At 36.0% G+C, this 24272-nt stretch overlaps 2 protein-coding genes across 2 annotated transcripts; one reads left to right on the forward strand and one right to left on the reverse strand.

Moving 5' to 3' along the window:
* Window positions 1-2026: 2026 nt before the first annotated feature.
* Window positions 2027-24182, forward strand: LOC135689530 (NADH dehydrogenase [ubiquinone] flavoprotein 1, mitochondrial). Its single transcript, XM_065206781.2, has 18 exons — window positions 2027-2184; window positions 5644-5711; window positions 6527-6550; window positions 8053-8121; window positions 8512-8608; window positions 9259-9494; window positions 10274-10393; window positions 11704-11773; window positions 12589-12644; window positions 13001-13066; window positions 13550-13652; window positions 20564-20627; window positions 20773-20863; window positions 21117-21179; window positions 21866-21920; window positions 22565-22605; window positions 23140-23208; window positions 23925-24182. Exons 1-18 carry the CDS (start codon window positions 2148-2150, stop codon window positions 24009-24011), a joined length of 1416 nt encoding a protein of 471 aa, XP_065062853.1. The 5' UTR covers window positions 2027-2147; the 3' UTR covers window positions 24012-24182.
* Window positions 16387-17817, reverse strand: LOC135689531 (lysosomal acid lipase/cholesteryl ester hydrolase). Its single transcript, XM_065206782.2, has one exon. The coding sequence runs from the start codon at window positions 17726-17728 to the stop codon at window positions 16505-16507; it is 1224 nt and encodes a 407-aa protein (XP_065062854.1). The 5' UTR covers window positions 17729-17817; the 3' UTR covers window positions 16387-16504.
* Window positions 24183-24272: the final 90 nt, after the last annotated feature.

The raw sequence follows: 24272 nt of genomic DNA on the forward strand, positions 1-24272 counted from the left end.
TGCCGATTCATACGACATTATCATTTGGTTTAGTTTGGCGCAAACTTCCTCTACGCAAGCCCAATGAGTTTCAGTGAGTGGGCTAGCCCACCTGATTGTGTTTTCATGGATAATTTTCATCCCACCTGACGCGGATCCCACCTGTCCTTCTCGCGGATCTCACCTGAGCGGGCTAGCCCTCTTCATGTAAACAGGCCCTAAAGGAAACCAAAAACTATAATTGCTTTGATAATATAGCCATTTTTAGTATGGTCCTAACATAGAAAAGGAATTGCTCGTTTGAGCCTGTGGCACTAAATCTAACTGAATGATTTCCAAAAAAATTCATAACATTAGCTAAAGGTTAATGGCATTTCTTGGTAAAAACAGATACGCTGAATTGTTCGTGAAGGTGAGTACTACAGAGAAGGATCTTCTGAGATCAACTTTTGATAAATCACTCCCTTTCAGGACACAAACAATCTCTGTGCAAAAAGGTTCCTAAAAACTCGACCCTCTTATCCTAATTTTGTTGCATGAAAACGGAAAAAGAACTGCAGTGAGCAGTTAATGGAAGGTTCTCTAGTAACTATACACTTGTTTGGGTGTTTTTCGACAGAACCTTAAACGAGAGAATGAGTCATTTTCATGAAAAGGCATTGTACATTGTTTACAAATGATTCTGTTCTTCCCTTGGAGCAAACTTAAAATATGGCGTCCATCCATATAAGAAACTTGCACCGGCTCATGACTAAATTCTTTAAAACAAAATCTGATCTAAATTAATCTTTCATGAAGCGCCTTTTTAGAGAACGAAATATTAGCTACAAAGACATGGCAATGACACCCAGTTCCCAAAGGTTCAAAACACGTTCTAAATACCCCCAAAGTCTGGTTGTAAGTATTGGAGTGTGACAGAAGTTGAAAATAAAGATTATCACGAGAAACTTCACACAAACACTTTCAGTAGACATATAGATGAAGTTCTAGGCGCTACTTCTACTTGCTGATTTGGGTAGACTTGTTGCTAGGTAGGCTTGCCAGGCAAATATGCAAACTCCTACTAAAGTTTTCATTAAGTACAGCCATGACCGCTAGGATAGTTCAAATCTCTATGTTTCAGTAAAATTCCGGTTCAAAACACAGGAAATTGGAAAAAATCAGTGACGTAGAAAACAGATTAGAAATGGGCGAGAGTCCAAACAGAAAACGGCACTGGTATTCTTTAAAAATGAGAAGCCCATTAGAGAAGTGGTAGAAAAGAAAGTTTTTGTAATTCTCCGGCGTTCCATCTTGCTTTTCATTATTTTAATAATTTTTAGCAGAACAGGCATAATTTAAGAAACAGGACAGTTTATTCTGAGAACAGGGCCGCATTTACGTATGTTGGGGCCCTGGGCCCAAAGTTGATTGGGGCCTCTTCAAATATACCAACAAATTTGTGTCACGTGCACAGTACGTGGCTAAACATAATAAAACATAATCAACCAACTATAAGACACGAATAAATTTGTATCCATTTCGCATTTCAGTACGGACGCATTTCAAAAAACTATCCAACTGCTGACAACTTTTCGATGAGTTTATTGTGGTTTAAAACTCCCAGGACACCGAAATCTGCTACTGTGACATTGTGGATTTTAGTTCACACTCTTTTTATTTACCCCTTTTCAGCATTGTGAAACATTTTTCACCGGAGAAACCTCTGTATGGCAAATTGAGCAACAAACTAAGTGCAGTCATTGCATTGGGGAAGCTCCAACCAGGACAAGCGAAAGTTTCAAAAGCCCTGGGATAAAAACAAAATATGAGGCCCCCTGCAAGCGGAGCGAGCTGAAAATTCTTGTGACCACGCCCTTTATTCCATTCTTAAAATGGAATTCGTTACTTTACAAGGTTCCAAGCGCCAGTCAAGCACAAGATTGAAATCAAGTGCATTTATCTTTTTTCAGCAGTTGCTGGACAGATTTTCCTGCTTGGATATGAAACGTAAATTTTGCCCGCAAGTGGCTGTGGGGGAGCACATAATACTTTGTGCATATAACACAGAGTACCTTGGGAGTAGATGGTCTGCTCTCTTCAGTTCCAGTGGAAGAACTAAGGGGCGATAAAGACGAGTTATATAAATATCAGTTGGTTTCTACGAGCTGATTCTGTTATATGGAAGCATGAAGAGTTGCACATTACTTTCTCAAGCGCACAAAGGTGATAAATATATATTTCATTGCAATATTCTTTGCAAATGTATACCAGACTTTTTTATTGGCCTAAATCGTAAGTGGTTACATAACAACTTTAAGTGTCTCTTGAATTTATAAAAAAGGATTTTAAAACTCATTCTTAAGAAAATCGCTACTTCTAAAGTCATAACTTAATTCTAGGTTTGGCATTTTTTTAAATCACACGTTTTGATTGCCACCTCCCCATTCTCGTATGCCGTCCAGTTTTACAGTTACAGTTGAATCCCATCATTACAGCAAAGCAAAGATTTGTTTCAACAGTAGTGTTTTTACCATTACGTTAGTCAACGAGTACCACTTTGAAACTATATAAAATAGGTATTCAATGAATATCCTAAGCTCTTATGACAATTAGGTATAAAACCAAATCAAACTGTAGCTACAAAGTGTGCAATGAAATATTGCTAAAAGTCATGTATTTCAACCAAGAATTAAGGGTTGACTTATGCGCTGGTTGTCTTTTACACTAAGAAAGATGCACTGGTTAAAATACAGGACTTATGCACTGGTGACTTTTATGACTAAGTCTTCAACAATAATTGCAAGCAATAAGAATCAGGGTGGAATCAATTCAACCTACACTGGATAAATCTGGCATAGACTTCATAATTTCCTTGGTATACTGGCATATGGAGAAAAAATAATGTGCTGGCGTAAAGGGAGATTGGTTTCCTGCCTGTGTTTGGGCCAGCATATGACTTACAAGCAACGAGTGGTGGTTAAAAAGGATTATTGATAGTTTCTATGATGCATTGTATCATTTAAATTTTTGGCATAAGCATTTAAGATAGAGCTGAACTGGTTTCCCAAACTCTCCCAGTTGCTGATTTTATTGATAAGTTGTGTTGCCAGCTAGATCAAATAACCAGCCATTCGTTTATTGCAAAGTCACAAGCTTCATATTTGAAGAGGTTAAAAGAAACTTTGAATCAGGACCAAGTCATTGTTTTACTAGACTTTGCAGAAAACTTTAAATTTGTGATCCAAGATGAGGTCCAGGGCTATCACTGGAACCAGAAGCAATGCACATTACATCCGGTAGTCATTTACTACAAAGAAAATGATGGAGTCATTGGATCAACATCATTATGCTTTTTATCCGATGACCTGGAACATGATGTGCATTTCGTATATAATGTGTTGAAAGGCACCAGGGAAATGATATCAATGGACATAAAGGTTGTCCATTACTTTTCTGATGGTTGTGCAGGCCAGTATAAGAACTGCAAGAATTTTTTAAACTTGTGCCACCATAAGGAAGACTTTAAAATTAGTTGTGAGTGGAATTTCTTCGCCACCAGACATGGTAAATCCCCATGTGATGGGATTGGAGGTACAGTTAAGCGTTTAGCTGCTCAAGTCAGCCTGCAACGACCAATGAAAAACCAAATTATTTCTGTTGAGGCATTTTTTCAATTTTGTAAAACAGAAGTCAAAGGAATCAACTTCTATTACATTACAAAGGAGGAAAACAACTTGACAAGAAAAGATCTTAAGAAACGCGTGACAGCTGCAGAAACGATTCCAGGAACTAGGGGGTTCCATCAATTTGTACTGCAATCCAAAGCATTGATTGAAGCAAAAACAATATCAGAAACCCCTGAATTTGATGTCAAGTTTGATTTCGATCTAGCTGTCATTGAACCTCATGACGATATTGAAATCGGGGATCTTGTGTGCAGGTAAGATACACATTGCTGGATTGGAGTGACTATTGAAGTCAGTAGTGAGAATAAAGATGTTGCCATAAAATTTTTGCATCCACATTTGCCATGTGTATCATTTATGTGGCCAAGGCGTGATGACATATGTTGGGTGCCAACATCAAACATTCTGAAAAAGGTACAACTACCAAAACCATCAACAATGACTGGAAGGCAATACACCTTTGAACCAAAAGATGCTCTTGAAATAGAACCGTAGATAAAACGTATATAATTGAGCATTTTGTAGATTTTAATGTACATAATTTGTCAAATAACTGAAAGTTTGTTGCATTGATATCAATTGACACTCAGTGAATATGACCTTTTTGAATCATATATTTGTAAGATGTTCAAGCCAGAGCTTTAAAAGATGCACAACACTGTTTTTTTAGATTTACTGAACACTCATTGCTTAAAAGAGAGAAAATATCTTACTTCGATTGTTGCATGAAAATGCTAATTTTGGGCAATTTTTAACATGCCATAATTCAATAAAGGAAGAAAACACCCTAACAGTTTTTTCTATTTTGCTTGTTCCTTTAGTACTCTAATCAAATTTAAAAACTCAAATCATTCCAACTTAAGCAACATGATGAAATTCACACCATTATCCTCACCGGCCATTGCCATGGCAACAACTTCCCCTTCTGTTTCTATATTTAAAATGACTTTTGTTTGTGACTGGAAATTTTTGATCATGTTTTTGACATCTACATAGTTGATTAGCTTGTCTGGTTTATTTTCATTTTAAATGTATCATTTCTACATTGGTTCTAATTTAAGTAAATAATAGCAAAAATTCAAAATGGTGGATCATTGAAAAATGTGCCAAAATTATTGAAATTTCAAACTTGTCTAACTTTTTAATAGTAAAAGACATGAAGATGAAATTTTCAGTTTATGTTCATGTCATGGTTTTCAACATGTCCACCAAAAATCATCAAAATCTGAGGTGGTGGGTTATGTGACTGTTTCACATTGACATGGAATGATCCATGTAGAACTTTCCGTGCAGCTTCATAATTAAATGTGTACCTGTTTGCTAAGTAGCAAATGATTAACTAAGTAGCAGTTTGTGTACCCAAGAAACAAAAACTTTACACGGCCTTTTCCAAAAAAGTTTGAAAATAAGAATTTTGATCGCTTGCTTCTTTCAAAGAGTTCAAAAGGGAAAGCATGGTTAAGAAGGTAAGTGGAGTAGCCTTTGGCTAATGCAGGCCTGGCCGTTTGAGGCGAGCGATAGCCAAGAGAAAAAACAATTGGAAAATTTATGCTTTCCCTCTGTATATCACAGAATATTCTCTGTTTTTTTTTCAATGTGTTTTCTTAGGGCTGACAACATTGCACACTTGTGTAAACATTTTCTCAAGAGCTATCTCAGATTGCAGAGTATCTCAGGTTAAAACAATGAAGTTGCACGTCAAAATTACAATTGCTCAATGAAGGGAAGTCTTGTGTTTCTATACCATATAATAAGTGAGAAAGTGCTTGCACGCTAAATATTACAGTGCATGCTAGACTTAGAGATCTCTTTGAATGCCACTACACTCTACAGACTAGTACAATAGAATGCTATGGTATATACAATACAAACTAGTACATTCTATTGTGTCAGCTTAGTCACAAATAATCTAAAACTAGCATGCTGTTTCTGTAGATTTTTGAATAATCTGCTTTGTTGTGATTTAAAGGATTGCCTTTATTTTCATTTTTTATAGGTAACTTACTGCCATCATGTGCTGGAAAGTTGCTTTGTGCAAGATTTCAGTCTACTGATGCACCCAAGGTATAAACGTTCAATCAAAAGCTGCTCTCTAGGTGTAGAGTCTCACTGTCCTTTAACACTTTATGGACTGGGTCAAAAACCTAACAACTGTTTGCCAATATTTTTAAAAAATGTGTTCTAGATCTTATTGTTTTGATCTTTGAGACTAATTCCCAAAGTATTAGCTGAATTTTGCTCTAAATTTTTTACAAGGAATGTAAATAACATTCGTTGCTACAATATAAGTTTCTAATAGCACAAGCAAAGTTGTGAGTTATGAATGAAGCTCCTTTTAATGACAGTTAAGTCAGCCAAGTAATTATTTTAAAGCTATTTTGATTATACTTTGCTGTATTGGCTGGTATTTTGCAATGTCAAGGATTTTGTTTTGCTTTGTTAAAAAGTTTTCCTGCTTCTTCATTGAAGCCACTTGAAAATTCAGGATTTCTTTATCAAATGAATATCTGAATTGCACTTTTGGCATTATTCTTTAAAAGTTTTAAATTTTTATTGCCTGTCAGTTTCATTGGGGACTCTGTGACTCATTAGAATACTTTTGACTAAATATCAAATGCTTATCTCGAGAAAATTTATATGGTCAAGCTATGCATTGAATTGATATCTAGACAGTGAAGTTTATTGTGCTACAAAATCTCGAAATATTTCTCCAAGCTTAATTATATCATGAACCATGAAACTCTGTGTTGTGTTGTTTTGTCTTGTAAGAATTAGGAACTGTCTTGTTCTACCCCCAGAGGTATAACAACACTACCTATACAACATCAAGCACATGAATATGATCAAATAGTTAACATGATCTTTATTTTTTCTTCCAGAAAACGAAATTTGGCCCTCTTAAGGTATGAATTCATGTAACTTTATTTAATTGTCATTGAATAATATTTTTAAACATCTAAAGTTTTTGTGAAATTATGTAACTGTTGATTGACCAAAGTTTACACATGTCATGACTGAAGAATGAGTAAGATATGTCAAAATCAAGACAACAATCTTAAAACTTGGAAGGATACTGTGAGTGTAATAATTAAAGCTTTTTCTACAGCTGTACTTTACACTCATAAATGAAAGTTCATTATATTTGTAGCTTACATGTTTTTTGTTGAAGTATAAAGGCAACTTAGAACTGTCCTGTTGTATACACCAAAGCATCTACAACTGTGCACCTTATAACAGACCAATGAAATAGTTGTTTTCATAATGTTGAAGTATATAAGGATGTGATTGCTATTATGATAAAGAAGATAGATTAAATATGATAAATAATTTTTGACATGTTAGAGGAGTTGAGTTAAAATTAGTACCCTTATACTGTGATATAATTTTCCTGCATCTATTGGTATGTAATGCTGCAAAATGTAATACATTACAGTGACACATGTCAACTGAAGAAAGTGTCTGGTCTAATTATAATAATGGTCAGAACTCCAACTGATAATATAGTTTTGCATACTTGAATAATGCTAGACATGCAATTTTGTAGTAAGTTTTTGTGCTTCATAAGAAACAGTGCGTGGTTTGGAATCTATAGGCATGAAATTTGGAGAGTTGTTTATAATCTTCCCCCCTTTTAAATGAAACGATCAAGTAGGACATCAGATTTGATTATATTGATTTAGTCTGGCTCTATCGAAGCTCAAGGTAAATGCAAAGTTTTACTTTGAGTCAAAAGGCAGCCTATAAAAATTTCAATCTACAGGTCGCTAATCAGTAAAATTATTGCTCATTAGCATTACCCAAGATGGAAACAAATAGTTTGTAGTCCTCGTTCTCCTAATAAATCTCTGGATAACAGGGATGAGTGCCTGATGCTACTAAATTTCCCTAAGGGGTTTTTATTGCAGCATAAGTTGATAAGTGTCCAATAAACGTTCTTTCATCCAATTTAGAAAACGAAAATTTCCCATCCAATTTTTTAGTACCAAATGTAGATTTGCAGCTTTTAATAAAAAGGTAGATTTTTTATAAATGTTCTTGTGAAGTATGTGTTTATGGTTATGAATGGTGTTAGTGTTTATGGTTATGAATAATCTAGTTTCAAAGGCATGGTGCCAGCCTAATAGTTTAATCACATTCTAGCAATTACTCCATTGTCTACCAACTTCTAATGGCTAAGAACATTAAACCTACTATCTGGCAGATCTTTTTGTTATTCTACGAAAGGTTTTCGTTTTTGCCAGACAGTTCCTTAACTTGAAACCCCAGTGGCTGAAGTTTTTTTTCAATGCCTGTCAAAGATCTTTTTAAAAGTTTTATTTTTAACATCAAAGATATCTTACTTTTAGCTGTACCTATGTTTCTATCCATTTTAAATTTCATAAATTGGCCTTATTTTCCCTTCTAGGATGATGATAGAATCTTCACAAATTTGTATGGAAGACATGACTGGCACCTTAAGGGTGCTCTTGCAAGGGTATGATTTTTCATTTTGATTAAGTAAAGTCTCTTTTGAATAGTTTTTTATATACAAATCAACTTTGGAAGAGTTTTAGGCATTTTTAAGGAAATTATCTTTCATATCTTAATTTGATATTTGTCTTGATATCATACTCCGGTTTATTATTTGCTTGCATTTGAGGCAACCTACGGTGAGGAATGTGGCGTTTTGTTTAATGCTGTTGATATTTTCAATGTTATGCAACGGCTAATCGACCTTGCGAAGTACTGCTTGGATTTAAATCAAAGTATAGTGTATAGTCAATATTGATAAGCATCTTTAAAAACGCTAGACGTGTAATTTACAAATATAACTCAATCAGCCTTTTGTGCATATATTCTTACGCTATTTGTTGTGCTTTCTTAGGGTGACTGGTATAAAACCAAAGAGATCTTGTTGAAAGGAACTGATTGGATTCTTAAGGAAGTAAGCAAGTCTGGACTCAGAGGAAGGGGCGGTGCAGGTAAGCAGCACAAGCATTTTCCCACAATTCTTAGTATCTCTGCTTGTTGAGAACCATGCCTAAGCAAAGCATTATTTCTGTTGTTTCTTTTAATGAAGCTGCAGTGGTCTACAGTTAATCACCACGAAGAAAGTCAAATTGCCCTTTGATCTTACTTCAAAGGAGTATACTGGAGTTGCAGGGTTAATGATTCCTATCTGAAGAATATTTGACGATAAATGTTATCAAATTAATTTTTTGTCGGTTGCCCAGAAAAACTTGCATTCTTTATTGTTATATGTTAACTACATGCCTGCCAAAAGTCTTGGAACATTGATGTCAGCTTCAAAGGTCAAATTCAGCCGTCCCTCTGTTGGTTGTCCAAGGATAATGTTTGTTTACTTTAAACGGTTTGAGAAATTAGGAAGTACCTTTGTTGATTCTTTACCATATTTGTCTAAACTATCAACATTGTTCTAGGGGAAGGGGCGAAAGTAGTAATATATTTTGCAAAAGGAATAAAAGATACAGCACAAACTGCTGGGTGTTCCATGAACCTTTGGCAGACATTGTATGTTGAACACACTTCAATTTATGGGCTAAGATTTGGCGCCTGTCAATTAGGTCGAGCTGCTTTTTATTACTTTACTTCATAATTTGATCTTTCCAAGGTTTCCCTGCTGGCATGAAATGGGGGTTCATGAACAAGCCATCCGATGGCCGTCCAAAATATCTTGTCGTCAACGCTGATGAAGGTGAACCAGGAACTTGCAAAGATCGAGAAATAATGAGACATGATCCTCACAAATTGATAGAAGGTTGTTTAGTTGCCGGACGATCGATGGGAGCAAGAGCCGCTTATATTTACATCAGGGGAGAATTTTACAATGAAGCCTCCAATATGCAGGTTATTATTGCAACTGTCATATTTTGATGGTTTTCAATTTCATCCACCACCACTAGCTGTCTTTGTTTGTATGCGTTGTAGCCCTTTCAGTTCTAGTTAATTGGATAGACAGTGGCAAAAAACAGAAGAGAGTGGCAAACTACAGAAGAGAGTGGCAAACTACAGAAGTTACTTACCTCTGTTTGCTGAAATTTCACTTAAGCGCGCTGAGCTTTCATATATACTCAATACAAAGTCAACTTTGAGAACTTGAATCTTCATATAGACAGAATATTCCGTCTCAAGTTCTCATGGAATCTAAATTTTTCGGGAAAATATAGTTGTCATATACAAACGTTACATCATTGATATTTTTCGCGCCCTTCCATTTTAATTCTTTTGACTACTTCACTGGGCCTGTTGCTCAAGACATTTTCTCGTACTTTTATAGATAAATTCACACTGAGCACAATATTTCAAGATATTTCTTAAACTTGGATTGAAACTAATATAGTTTAAGAGCAAACAAATTTTTTGTAGTGTAACTGAAATTTCAGAAGGTCTGTTTTCTTTGAAATTTACCTCTATAATTTGAATTTTGAAAAAAAAATTTTTTTAAATCTGAAAAAAATTATATATATACTTTATGTATTTATTGAAGATTACTTCATATACTACACTCAAACAAGTTCAAATCATTTCTCTCTTTTTCAATAACCTTGATGAAGAATTTTAAACAATCCCTCTTTCTGAGCTTTTGCTTAGCCAGCCTCTATTTGATGACCTCCTTTCTATCTAAGGTGGCAATAAACGAGGCTTACAAAGCTGGGCTTATAGGAAGAAACGCCTGTGGTACTGGTTATGATTTCGACATTTTCATGCATCGTGGTGCTGGTGCATACATTTGCGGAGAGGAAACTGTAAGTTTAAACATTACAATATTATACACATGATATAATGTACATTACAATACCATATTCCATGAATAGGCATTTGTGAATTGCAGTATCTTGATGGTAATTAAATGAAAATTCATCAGAGTTACGGCCTTCTTTTCAAAAAATTCTTCAAATTCTTTTGTACAAAAGTTTTGACCTCAGATTCGGATTGAGAGCAATGATTTTAATCTACTTGGAAGTTTTCATAATGTTATTGCTCACGAAATTGATTTTATAACGACCTAAAGATGAAAATTTTATAACGGATTTGACCGTGATTGGCAACTAGGGGGGTAAAGTCCCCCCCCCCCCGAAACGATTTTTGCGGTCAAATCCCTTACAAGTTTTCAAACTTCATTTCTCCGTAAAATCTAAAATATAGGCTCAAACAATATGAAAAATTGTATTCAGCCTAAAATTATGGCGATAAAACCATATCTGAGCTTAAAAAAGTCGTACAATTAAGTTTGGAAAAATTTCTAAAACGAGGTTGTAAGTCGAATTAGTGTATTGATTCGCCCTGAGCTGTAAATGTTTGTTATCCGTGATGGTTTTTCTACTATACGTTTTGTGTACAATGCTGCGAAGTCCTTTGGTCTCATAATGGTCTAGAGATAAAATTATTTCCTTGTATGAATTAAGGGCATTTAACCATCAGTATAGCGCTCTCACTTTGCTTGTTCTTCCCTGGCCCTCCTTTTGTGTTTTTATTTGATTATTGGCTTTCTTTAGCAAAGTCTGATATTTTAAGTTTCTTTTAGGTTTCGTTTCTCGTACCTTTGGGCATCTTTAAATTCTTTCGATATTTTAATGCTTTTAGGTATGACTGATGCACCGGCCTATATGGAAGAAAGGGGATTCTATTTTCTATCCCCTGTCAAAAATCTGGGCAACGATCTAGGCTTAATCTTCTGTTTTGCAATATTATTCCTGCTAATTTGGGAGCGATTTAATTTTTTCAAAAGTCATCTTTACAGGAAGATATTCCTTCTTTCCTGTTTTATTCTTTTTTCTTTTATCGTTAAAGCTATGTTTATATGTTACCCTTGAGTCAAAGATGAGAATCAATCTTATTTCAATATCCTTTAAAGCTAAATTCTAATTCAGGATTTTTTGCATCTCCCAAAAAATTTATTTGACATCGGATCTTTTAATCTACATATATTCAAGTAATCCAAAATTTCAATAGCTAACAGATTTATGATCAAATAGGCCAATATGCCCTTCGTTTCTTGGCATGTATTCCAGCAGAGCCTCTTTGATCGTTTGATTTTGTGTATTCTTACTGCTAGGCCCTAATTGAGAGCCTTGAGGGAAAGCAAGGTAAACCTCGAATGAAGCCTCCATTCCCAGCTGATATCGGTAAGTGTACTACAGAACAAAATTGCGTCACTTTATCGTGCTTTGCATAAGGAACAAACCCTTGGGCAAGGTGTTACCACAAAATGTGCCTTTCTCCACCCAGGAGTATGATTTGGTACCTGGTCCGTAGCCGGAAGCGCTTGTTTACAGTCGGTAGAATAGCCTACCAACTATTCTACCAAAGTTGGCTAACGACCACTTCACTTTACTTCAATGCTAGATTTCTTCAATTTTTCAAATACTCTTTTCCCAGTGAAGGTTATATAAGACAAAAATACCTTAACCTTTGGCTGGTAACGATTCTAGAAACAACAATTTTTATACCAACGTGTTCCCTAAATTTTGTTTTTCATCCCGTTCAATTCGCTAATGTGACATTCAATAATGAGTCAGGATTATAGGTTATAAATACTACGTGCACAAAACCATATGCGTTCTGTAGAAGTTGGGTTCTCTTTACGATTCCTACGGAGATGGCTGCCTTATTCAAAGGATGTTTTTTAATAAAAAATCGTAATGATTAAGCTTTAAAGCTGGTTTATCTCCCTTTTCTTGTTCCTGTATGTCACTTTTCATGTGCGATCCGTAATTTGAAGTGCTTGTTGCATGGGGAAAATTTCAGAGTCAGTAGCACAATGACTCTACTTTGGTACCCATTCCTGCAAGTTTTTCTGATACAGTATTACTCATTGTTATTGTACCTTGATGACGTTAATAATTTTTTCTATTTACCTTGTCATCTGAATTTTTGTTAATCTGTGAGCATCTAGTCTTTATATTTACGCATCTTATATGGAGAACTGTTCATGTTTTAGGCCTATTTGGTTGTCCAACAACTGTGGCAAATGTGGAAACTGTTGCAGTAGCACCGGTATTTTACTCGAACCTTTATACTAGCTCAAAATTGAACCATCAAGTGCACAAACTTAATTGTAAACAATCTTTTCGTGGTACAACATTTAAAGTTATGTTTTTACACATACATTGCAGCACCCCATTAAATCCATTCATTGTCCAGCAAAATTATGCCTGAATTGGAGCAATATTTTATGATGTATGATGAGTATTTTTTTGTCATATTCTCTTAACTATTGGGCTTTGTCAGGTTGGACATTCTAAGATAGTGTGAGGACCTTTGTCGACTGTTTCGATTAATGTCTTTTTCAGTGGCAGAATACTATCGCAATTGTTTGAAACATGGAAATGAAAATGAATGTTTGTTTTTAGACAATTTGCCGAAGAGGCGGTGATTGGTTTGCGTCATTTGGAAGAGAAAGGAACCGTGGAACGAAGGTCAGTGGATTTTTGCCATTGAACTTGGGCCTAAATTTGTTAGGAATGTAAAGAAATCTTTAATACTAATGGGTGTAAAAAGTTAGCTTTGAAATTTCTAATAATGGTACAAGTATGGGGGAGACGACTTGGGACAGTTGGGACATTGTCAAGATCCATTTCACATGTTTTTACAGACGAACATTTAGTTAGGGGTCTTGTGTTTTTGTTGCTTTAGAAGGCAGGACGCTGAATACATTCAACCGCCCTATTCCTTACCAGGCCATTGCATGGCTTAGAATTCTAAGGAATATGAGATTCTTGAGTGACCATGCTGTATTTCATAGTTACAGGAAAGCCAGTCGAATGGATTAAAACCTGATCAGATTTGAGCCGTCTGTTTCAATTGCCAACTAGAATAAGTATAGAAAATTTAAATTCGGCATACACATACAGTTAAATTTTTAATTTCCGTCGTTGAATGCTGGTATATATTCTTTTTAGCTTTTCAATATTTCTGGACACGTGAATAATCCAACAACTGTGGAGGAAGAAATGTCCATCCCTCTGAAGGAGTTGATTGAAAGGCATGCTGGGGGCGTTATCGGTGAGTCTCGGTTAATACTGAATGGAATGTATTGATTTGCGAAAGCAATAAGCATCCTGCGCGATCATAAGCCTCCACATGCCAAAATCAATAGGTTAAAACTATATACATTTTTATTTTAATGCGATTAATCACGGTGCAAATATAGAGATTTTAGCCTCCTCTATTACTGTTAAATGACGTCAAAGTTGCCCCCCCCCCCTCAAGCATGCATGTTGTTGGTCTTTCGTTTGACGCAGTTTTGCTCAGTGCTCGTCATACTTCTTTCTGCACAGGAAAAGACGCTGCTCTTGATTATCTTAATTGGCTTTCTTATTTAACATAAACCTTACGTCTCGGCCCAACAGTTACAATGATTGGAATAGCGTGAGTTTGCAAGAGATTCGTGCAAAATATCCTCTCTTATCAGCTCATATACCCCACTCCCTGAATAAACCAGACTTTGTGTTCGCAAGCTGACTCCAATGTAACAAAAAGTCTTGTTAATGCGATTAGTTTTGAGAGAGTTTTCATTCAGCAGACAACACATTTAAGAGCTGTTATGAAATGTGTATTGTATATTAAGTCATTTCTGTTAAAGGAGGTATGGGTAGTTGCTTTAACAGGCCTTCCAGCAACCGGCACATTCAGTGAAAAGAGCTTCATTGAGTAACTCTAGACTGCAATTTTTTCATCATCGTTTAGAGCGACCTTAGCTTAATTGATATCAAAGGTCTTTCTCCCTATCCTTGTTCTCTGTACTTTGCCCTGTCAATGGACTGTTTCCACAAACACTTTCTCGTATTTAGAATGAATGAATGATTCGAGAGTATATTTCTCTTATAGATTTTTGTCTGGCTCTTGTTCTTCCTGGGGAAAAATATTGTATATTTTTATCCATTCTTTTTTATCAAACGTTTGCAGAAAATAAATATTTTGGTATTTTGATAAGTTTTCTATTTTTAACAAGGCTGATTTTCAAAAATGCTCGTACAGATTTTTCAAGTTATATATAAAGTGTCAAAAGTCTGTGTATTTATGATATTTATGATAGGCAATCAGTATAACTGGAGGGCGACGACTAGGTTACATTGAATACTATTGATTATAGTTAAAGCTATTAAAATATATCATCATCAGGTACAATCTTCAATCAGAAGGTTGGCTACCATGACCCTCCAACTATCCCAAAATCTGAGTTTTGGTTTGTTGTCATGGTCATAGATAAAACTAAGGGGCTAATAGTAGAGATGGGCCCTCCAGAACCACCTCTATTAAAATATATATATAAACCATGAATATGAATAAAAATTTTCACTTAAAGCTATTAAGGTATATATAAATAAATATATATAAACCATATAACGACTTACTCTTCCTGGAATGTACTCTTTTTAGCAAAGACTTTTTAGGTGCAACAGTCAGAGATATTAACAAAAACCCAACGAATGAAATTTTGGTATAGCATCAAAGCCATAGGCAACATTAGAGACATAAATGCCTACCATCCCAGAGAAATATGTTTCACAATTAATCTCTCGAAAGCGGACCACTCATGATACTCTCTTCATCGAATCTCTCTCATTTTCACTGTTTCAATTCAACGAAATTCATTTGACATGCAATAGTTCAAAAGAATAGTTCAAGAGGTAATGAAATAACAAATTTGAAAAAAAGACTCTGGTTTGAAGGTAAAGAAGCCTATGTGTTTGTTTACATTTGCAACCAATCAGCTAGTAGAAATTTTATTCATCACAAACAAAATTCCCTATTTTGATTTTTTTATAGATTAGGCTACCTCAATGATTAGAGAAAGATTCTGAACAGCACTCGTAAAAAAAGACGTTTTATATTTCTAGAATATACAATATAAATAATTGCAAACCATTCTCATTCTTTTGCTTTGCTTAGTGAAATATTTGCTGTCGCTGGCTTTGTGCCCACATTTGAAAAGCTTGTGTGTGTATGAATATGAAATCATTAGAAAAGTAAAAAATCATTGCCGAAGTTTTTGAGGTCATTCTTGCACAAGATTCCTTTCAGCCGTGAAGTCAATCTAAATTAATATGTAATCCTTTTTCTTATAGCGATAGTCAGTGTTTTCAAGGCAGGATTTGATTTTTCAATCCCCCTGTGAAGTTTAAGTTGCTTGTTCTGACTTTCATTCAGTGCATGCAATTGGGAGCAACCACTGAAAGAAGGGGCAGGGTTAACCGACGGAAAAGTCCTTTTAATACTTTTCGCAGAAAATCTAGAAGAAAAAGAGGCGATTTGCTTTAGTTTTGCGAGGTTTCCTCTCTATGTTTAACACAACACGGTGGTATTAGCCTGCGTGCCGCCTCTCCGCTCTTGAGAAAGAGCTACCCTCTACCTTTTTGTTAAAAGCGTAGAGGCTGCACTCAGGCTACGGTGGTATATATTGAAAACCTCTCGATTGTTGCAGTTATCCGTTGCAACTCCCCCCGTATTTCTGTTCTGCAGCTCAGCTCCTTCGGTGTTGTGAACAACAGTTTGCCCCGATAGTTTTGGCTTATACCTGTTTGCCATAAGTCTTTTTTAAAGTATTAATCCTCTTTGCCTTTGTGTTTTCAATAATATTTTCCTTATAATCTTGTTTCGAAAGATTGCAGTTTATTTCTAAGTCGAATGCTAAAGTAAAGAAGTTTTTAAGGGACGAGGAATTCTGAAAAGTGATCAATCAAGCATAAGCCATTTACTGAAAACACGAAAGACATAATGCAGAATAGAGAAAAGATTTGTATGTTTTGATTCACAACGTCTTTTAATGTAGGTGTCTCGCACTCAAATGAATTAGGAAGTCATCAAATTTTATAACAAAAGTTTGCAAGAATATACAGTTCAAATCCCTTCATTCAATTGCCATTTCTTTTCTTATGCTTGATTTCTCCTTGTTTTTGCCGTTCATACTTGGCCATCGTTCGAATAATGCTGTGATACACTTTGCTGTGTGCGTCTTCTCCCCATATGAAGTCGAGATGGTTGTATTTGGCAATCATTCGGTGCTTTATTAGATGTGGGACCTGTGACATGAGCCATTTCACATCTTGAGGGTCTGCCAACCAATCTTGGCCACCAGAGTATGCATAAACAGGCGTTTTAAGATCTTTCAGGGAATATTGCCTGGGGCTTGTTTTTCCATACTTCACCAAATTCTTCTCTGTCCCATAATCGTATGCCTGGAACTTTTGACTCAGTATCATCTGACCATAATGAAGGATATTTTGCACAGAAGTGCCAGCAGGGGTGTGGCTGAAATAAACAGGAACTCTTGTTTTGTTAAGGTTGGATATATCGTATCCACTGAGAAGAAACAAAATGTTGTCACATACTGTTGCCTCTTCGGGGCACATCTTTTCAGCCAACCATTGCACAAGTTTTGTTGATGGCATGAAATCTTCGACGCCCAACTCTCCAAACATTATCTTGATGAGAGGTGTAAAATAAGCAAGGTATCTTATTGGGCTTTTTGTGTGAGCCACTTTTGCCACGGGTGCTAGGGCAAAGAAGATATTTACTTTGTCAGCAAGCTCTTTGTTCATCGAAAGCCCCGAGAAGGCCATCATTGTCCCTTGTGAATGGCCGACATAATACAAGCTTTTTTGTCCGGATATGAAAAGAGCATGATTTATCATCGCAGGTAGATCGTATTTGGCCATTTCATCCCAGCTGAACGCCCAATAGCGCGAATCGTTTCTTGCGTACTCAACGTGAGCTGTCGAGTATGTATTGCCTCGTACATTTCCCATCCAGACATCATAGCCAGCGTCAGCAAGCATGAAGGCCAGAGACTGTTCAGGCAGGTTTGTCACCCAGTTGCTCGAAGAACACAGTAAACCATGTTGCAGAAACGCGACAGGGCGATTAGATTTTCCACGACCAGCCTTACCATACGGTATGCGATGCATCGTCAACACGTAGCCATCTTGTGTTATAGTTGCATAGGTTTCTGCTGGGTAGCCCCAAAACTTTATTATTTCTGGTACTGTCATTTTTTCCTCCGGGTCTTCGGCAAGGCATATCGCCGTGCAAAGAACTAGAGAAAACAGCAACTTGAGTGTCATCTTGTCAGTTGCCATTCTCGCAACTCAAAACTGAAATAGCTCTACCAGAAGCGAGTCTAATCGACAGTCCTGTCGATTTCCGCGTGATCGAAATGTGATACAATATCCCACACTTGACCCTTAAACATAGACGGGGGTGAAGAAATTAGCTGCTTATCTCTTTTGTCATTTCAATGTTCCAGTGAGCTGGCGGAGACTCCAAAAATAATGCCAGGGGAAGGGCTATGCTTCCTTCGTTTTTCAAGCAATGGTATTGTTGGTAGACAAAACCTACCCTTCTGTTTTTCTCGTCCCAAAAGCCTTTAATCTTATGAGGAGTTCAAAGTTCGACACATTTATCATTATCGAAACCTATTCTTTGCCTTGAACGCATGGCATTCAATGTAGTTATTTTATAACCAACAACCGAAACTATATTACTATTCTGACTAATTTTTAACAAAAATTTGCCAAAATTTGGAGCAAATTTTAGCCAAACAATATTATTAAACCAAGTTGGAGATATTGGAATGCAAAATGCAACTCTGTTGTAGAGTTTCTTGCAGCTTTTTATCGAGTCCTCAAGCTGCTAAAAGTTGTGTGACTGCAGCCCTTTTTGCTATTCATTTCACCTTTTTCTTCGGTTGTTTATTCCATATTTAGTGCAAAACTTTCTATACTTGATAGTATAAATCGCCATCTTGAAATAGCTGTGCGTTGTGTATGAATGACCCCCCGTTCACCAGCATGTAGCCACTCCATGCTATGTTACCATTACCAACATCTCCCGTGGTTAATCGCCCTGATAAAATATTTAGCAACCGTTTTTATTTTTTTCATCTGTGGCGTTACCTTGCCATTGTTCACTCATTCATTCGAGGCGCCTCGTTGGTCCACGGTTGTGGGGAATCAACAACCCTATAAATTCCCTTTTGTTTAGATTCAGCTCATCTATTTTTCGACAAATACTCGAATTACTCTTCCAGACCGTAACTTATGAGCTAATCCTTCGCAATAAAAGAATTTTAAACTGTTTTAAAATCCAATCTATTCTCTTTGACCCACTTCATTTTGTCCCTTTCATTTTTATCTCGATTTGTTAACTTTGCTTTGCTCTGTGGATTTGATGCTATCCCGCTCTCTCATACAATTATTTTAGGGACACGGCGTATTTAAAGTCATTTCCTGTTTGTGTATTTGTTTAGGCTTTGTTTAATTCACGCTATCTATAGGCACAACTTTTCAACAACGATTTACTATATTTAGTAGCAGTTCTCTGTTTATCCTGGTGTCCCAAGGTGGACCAGTGGCATGTGGCCAAAAGGTTTCAATGGTCACAGTTGGTGTAGCAGTAGTGAGAGAAATAATTCGTGCCTGGTTATAATCCGTTTTCATTTTATACTCCATCAGCAGGGGCGTAGCGTGCGGGGGGTGTGTGTGTGGGGAGGGGGGTTGTACACCGCCCAACTTTCAGAGAACTCGTCTGTAGAATTAAATTTATCACAAAATATTAATGTAACTAAATAATTTCTGTCGGTAAAATATGGTTTTGCATCTTTTACACCCCCAGCGAGAATGGCCACGCGATGCCACTGCCTATCAGGTTCTCCGTGTAGGCATTCGCGAAAAAGATTTGGGGGGGTGGTCAGCGGGGGCGAAAGGCCTCTCTGTGAAGCTAAACAGCTCTTCTGTCGGAAAATTTCTAATTTTGTCGGAAATATACCATGATTGTCTATTTGATATCTAGATGAAAGATTTAAGCTGAATATAGCGATTTCTTTCGTTGTCCTGAGCAAGATGGGCAATTTCTTTCAATAAGGTATATGGCACTTAAAAAAAGTAGTTTGGTCTATAGCGCTTTAATTTCAGTAAATGATAAAGCTTGATCTCCTGTTTTATTTCGCTTTTATTGTCGTTATTTAAAGTTCAAATTTATGGAAAAAATGAATTTTTTTGTTAGATTTTTGTCGGAAAATCTCAATTTATCGCCCCTCCCATGAAATTTCCTATCTACGTCACTGCATATAAACGAAAGATCAAACGGTATGATATCGTCCCTGTAAATTTGAATACGGTTTTGTTTATACTGGTCTTAAGGAACTAATCGCAAACCCCATAATCGCACAACCTAGCTTCCGAAAGCATCAATTTTATTCACTGCCTTATGCCTAATCTGGGGCAGCCTGCATAGAGTTTTCGCTGTTTCTACTTCTAATGTCATAAAACAACAGCGAAGATAGTTTGTAGCCTAAATTAGTCTGAGATTAATTAGATATCATCCTTACCCTTCATCTCTGAGTCGAAATATACGCAAGCCTTAGCCCCACTTTGAGTTCTTTATTTTCCGCATACGAGTTACCCTTTTTCTCTACCCTTTCGATACATGCGTTTGTAACAGCTATAAACAAAATTTTGTTTTCGATTTCAAAGTGGCTCGCTCTGTTCAAAAGATTAGGTATGACTATCAAGGCTTAAAGGCCTTCAAACTTTGAGCCACAAAAACAGAGAAAGCAAGAAACTTCTAATAATCTAAATCACAAATCTAGAATCGCAAACTTTTGCTGTTTTTCGTCTTTAGTTTTAGATGGGGGCTCTCTCTCGATTAGTTTATCTATTAGAGAGCTTCTCCTTAGACTAATATATCTAAATACATAATGTCTTGTTATGTTTTCCTATTACGTTAGTTTATTTAGTGTATGTCCATGTTTCTTGTTGTTGTGTAGTATGTATTATCGTCTTATGTATTTTAATTTAGGTAATGTTAGTAATTGTATTGATATATACTTAGGTATATTTGTCAATGAAAACTGAAAGCTGCTGCATTTTACATTTAATGAAATGCCAATATGATAATTCAAACTATCGCTCTAGGTGGATGGGAGAATCTAAAAGCTGTTATCCCTGGTGGCTCCTCTGTCCCGTTAATTCCTAGAAGGTGAATTTTTTATGCTTTCCGTTTGTTGATTAAATAGGCTTTCTTATCTAGAATTGTCTTGTGTCTTCTAAGTGCTAGAATTTATCTGAGAAGCTGCTGTTGATCATGTTTGGTCTTCAGTTATTTTTGATCGATCGATTTTCAGTGTTGCCGAAGAAGCATTGATGGATTTTGACTCGTTGATTGCTTGTCAATCAGGACTGGGAACAGGAGCTGTGATTGTCATGAATCAACAGGTTTGACTCATTTTCACATTTGTGTGGTTTTTCATTCATTTAAGTAGCCTATAACATAACAAATAAGTGTGTGAATCATTGATAACTCAGTGATCTGGTTGATCGATTAGTTGATAAAACCTATCACCTTATCGCGATCTACAGCCACCAAAGTTGTAGAGCCTGTTCCTATAAGGATCTAGAAAGCAAATTTTTGGAAACAGGAAATGAAATTATTAGGCCTTTTGTAAGTAATTAAATGATCCATTCCTAGGCTGATGTCGTCAACTGCATTGCTCGATTGTTAAAGTTCTATCAACACGAGAGCTGTGGCCAGGTAAGTGTGCATGATGACTGATCATTTTTTATTGCATTTGACGTTTTGGTATTGCAGGTCTGACTGAGTCTGTTAAAATACTTTCTATGATCAGTATTCTGAACTGAAGCGTTAGCAGAATTAAATCTAGAACAAAGCAGAGTTTCTGTTCCAATTGGCAATATTAGTTTCGGAAAATTGAATGAATGCTATGAATTCATTACATCATATGTATATCAAAAGTGGCTTAAGCCATCTGTTATTCAATATAAGCCGATCAGTGAGGGTGTGAGTGGACTCACAGTCATGGTCAATTCTTGACTAAATGATGGTTCAAACCCGTTGAGTATCTATCGATTGCTGTTAAGTTTATTTCTATAACCTATAGCCTTGTTATTAATCAGTTCACTATAACGAACTATGGTCATTTATTCTTTTCGTTTTTTCTATTCTTAAATATTTTATGAATCTGGTTCATAACATATTTTAAAGCTTACATAGCTCCAAAAGTATTGATGAAAGGTTAAGTTCTCAGTTAAGCCTAAATACACAGGTACTGTTCAGTTCCACTAGAAATTCGTGTCTGCTTTTCACAGATTTTAAATAGAGTCGACTTGCCTCGTGTTTTTTACATTTATACATTTCCCTTTCAATGAAAATCATCGGCACAGTGTACCCTAATCAATTGCTCTTGTATTTCCCCTCAGTGCACTCCATGTAGGGAAGGAACTGGCTGGATGACGAAAATTCTATACCGGTTTGGTAAGTGAAGTAGACCACATAAATGAGTCATTTTTGCCATGTGTTAGGTACATTCAGTAAAATCAGTTTAATGTTAAAACCATTTCTTTTGCTGGGCGTTCCTCGAGGATTAGCTTGTCATAGCCTCAGTTTTAATTTCTCTTTTGCGTCAGTTTTAATTCAAAACTCAGGGTGTGATAAGACTGTCCCAATTCCGTGCTGTGTCTGTTCCTCTATATCGTCTATTCTTTCTCTTAATCTCATCACAAAATTTTACATAGAAAAGAGCAATGCTCCATTATTTTCGGAAACATCCCATCATCAAAATATGGACAGAAACGAATATGGCTGCCCATAATGGCTGCCCATAATGGCTGCCCACTACCCTGTTCAACTCTTTATGAAGGACTTTTTTCCATACGCCCACATCTGGAGTTTCATGCTCTTACGAAAAGCCAACAATGAAAAACGGATGCTTTTTTATATGACAAAGATGATTGACTCTTCCCCATGGAACTTGCTGCCTTTATCTTGCTTCTTTGCCCTTCAGTTTTGTCTTCCTCCGTTCTATCACTAAAATATTGACATTGAATGCACTGCTATCCGACGAAATTCGCTTATGTTTTTCCGTTTCAATTTAGAATTTTTTGTTTATATTTTCACAGTTGAGGGCAAAGCTAAACCTGACGAAATCGATATGATATGGGTGAGTTCTGTTTCAGATTTTCAGAGAGAGTAAATTTCAGTTATCAATTTTTAAGTTTGTGCAGTAATATTTTTAATCTGTTTTCTTGCAATATGGACTTGTTTGTTTGTATACTTAGAATTCATCGATATGTTAAATCATGCATGTACGATGAAAATGCTTTGTACGATTAAAATGATACGTACAATAAAAATACTATGTCTGATGGAAATGAATGAGATCAAAGTAACAGTAGATTTCATTAAGTATGTTCCGCGTTATAGTTTAGATGCCCAGATAGAAAAATCTAGCTTTTTTAGTCGAGAATGGTCATTTTTCATCATAGAATGGTTTTGATTATAGAATTTCATCATAGAGTTTCATCATAGAATGCTTTGCATGCAATGATATTTTTCAACTCTTCTGTGTTATTCTCAAACCTGATACCTTTGCTCAAGAAGGCTTACTTGTAATTGTTTATGATCTTCTGGAATTCCATTGTCTATAGCCTTTGTACCTACTTTCTCACGACTTTGCATTCAACAATTTGAACAGGAACTGAGTAAGCAGATTGAGGGTCATACAATTTGTGCATTAGGTGATGCCGCTGCCTGGCCTGTGCAGGTATGTCTCATTATCAAAGTACTTTGTTTTGCATCAATGTTTGCCATATATTTGAATGTTTACAATCAACACCATTGTGTATATAAACATTACCTCATGTCTGGTGCGTAGCTTTGAAAATTTTCTGCGACACAGGACCCCGTGTATGGTAAAATGCTTTGCTTTATGGGATGAAATATAGAGATTTAGAAGCTAGTTACCACTATTATTATATTTGAAGTGAAATATTTTAGCTGTTTTATTAAACCTGAAGGTTTTCTGATGCATTTGAATGTAGTCATTCTTAAATCAAGGGTTTGTTGATTGCAGCTAATATTAAATGAGAAGCTAAAATGCCAAGTCATTTTATGTGTAGTATGAACGAAGACGGTGGTTATATAGACTGCAACGGAATCGTGATATTGTAATATTAAAGAACTAAGATTTGAAGTGTAGAGGCATTAAAAAGTTTCAACTACATTTGAAAATTAATCTAGCATATCTGAGCTGAAGGGTTTTATCCATCAGCTATCAGATTATCGTCTTAAATTATGCTTTGCGCCAGAGGATGCCTTTAGTCGAAGTGGTTCTTGTTTTTTGTCTATTTTCTGAAAAATGGTTAAAATGCATGAATACTTAAAACTGATCTGGTTTTTAGCTTTAGTATATGGATTTATATTTGAATGTCTGTTTTGCGTTGTTGATCCATGCTAATATCATGCCTTTGTTATATTAAGGGATTAATTCGACACTTCCGTCCTGAACTTGAAGAGAGAATGGCGAAATATGAAGAGGAACAGGCCAAGATGGCTGCCACTGCTTAGATGCAAACATTATGTTTTAAAATGAATCTGAATGATGCTGTGTGTACATGGTAAAATCTGGAATTATACATGCGCTGTATCTTATGATCTCAAGTGCAGCAAAGAAAGTTTCATAATTGTAAAGAGAAGCGTGTTATTTGAAATATTAATTAATGTACTGTTCTGTAACAACGTTTGGTTTTTGTTGCGTCCCTTGATCATTCTGTTATTTAACCAAAACTGTTTTCATATCTTATTTCTGCATGACGATGCTCGATGTGA

This window comes from Rhopilema esculentum, chromosome 5 (assembly GCF_057945365.1).
Source record: "Rhopilema esculentum isolate cy_ngs chromosome 5, ASM5794536v1, whole genome shotgun sequence".
NCBI lineage: Eukaryota > Metazoa > Cnidaria > Scyphozoa > Rhizostomeae > Rhizostomatidae > Rhopilema > Rhopilema esculentum.

What these genes read in the sequence shown, in the direction of transcription:
- LOC135689530 (XM_065206781.2), top strand. Translation starts at nt 2,148, where the DNA reads ATGAAGAGTTGCACATTACTTTCTCAAGCGCACAAAG. An exon ending in AAAGGAACCGTGGAACGAAG is followed by an intron (nt 13,067 to 13,549) that starts GTCAGTGGATTT and finishes TATTCTTTTTAG; the next exon opens with CTTTTCAATATTTCTGGACA. An exon ending in TGATTGTCATGAATCAACAG is followed by an intron (nt 20,864 to 21,116) that starts GTTTGACTCATT and finishes ATCCATTCCTAG; the next exon opens with GCTGATGTCGTCAACTGCAT.
- LOC135689531 (XM_065206782.2), bottom strand. Translation starts at nt 17,728, where the DNA reads ATGGCAACTGACAAGATGACACTCAAGTTGCTGTTTTCTCTAGTTCTT.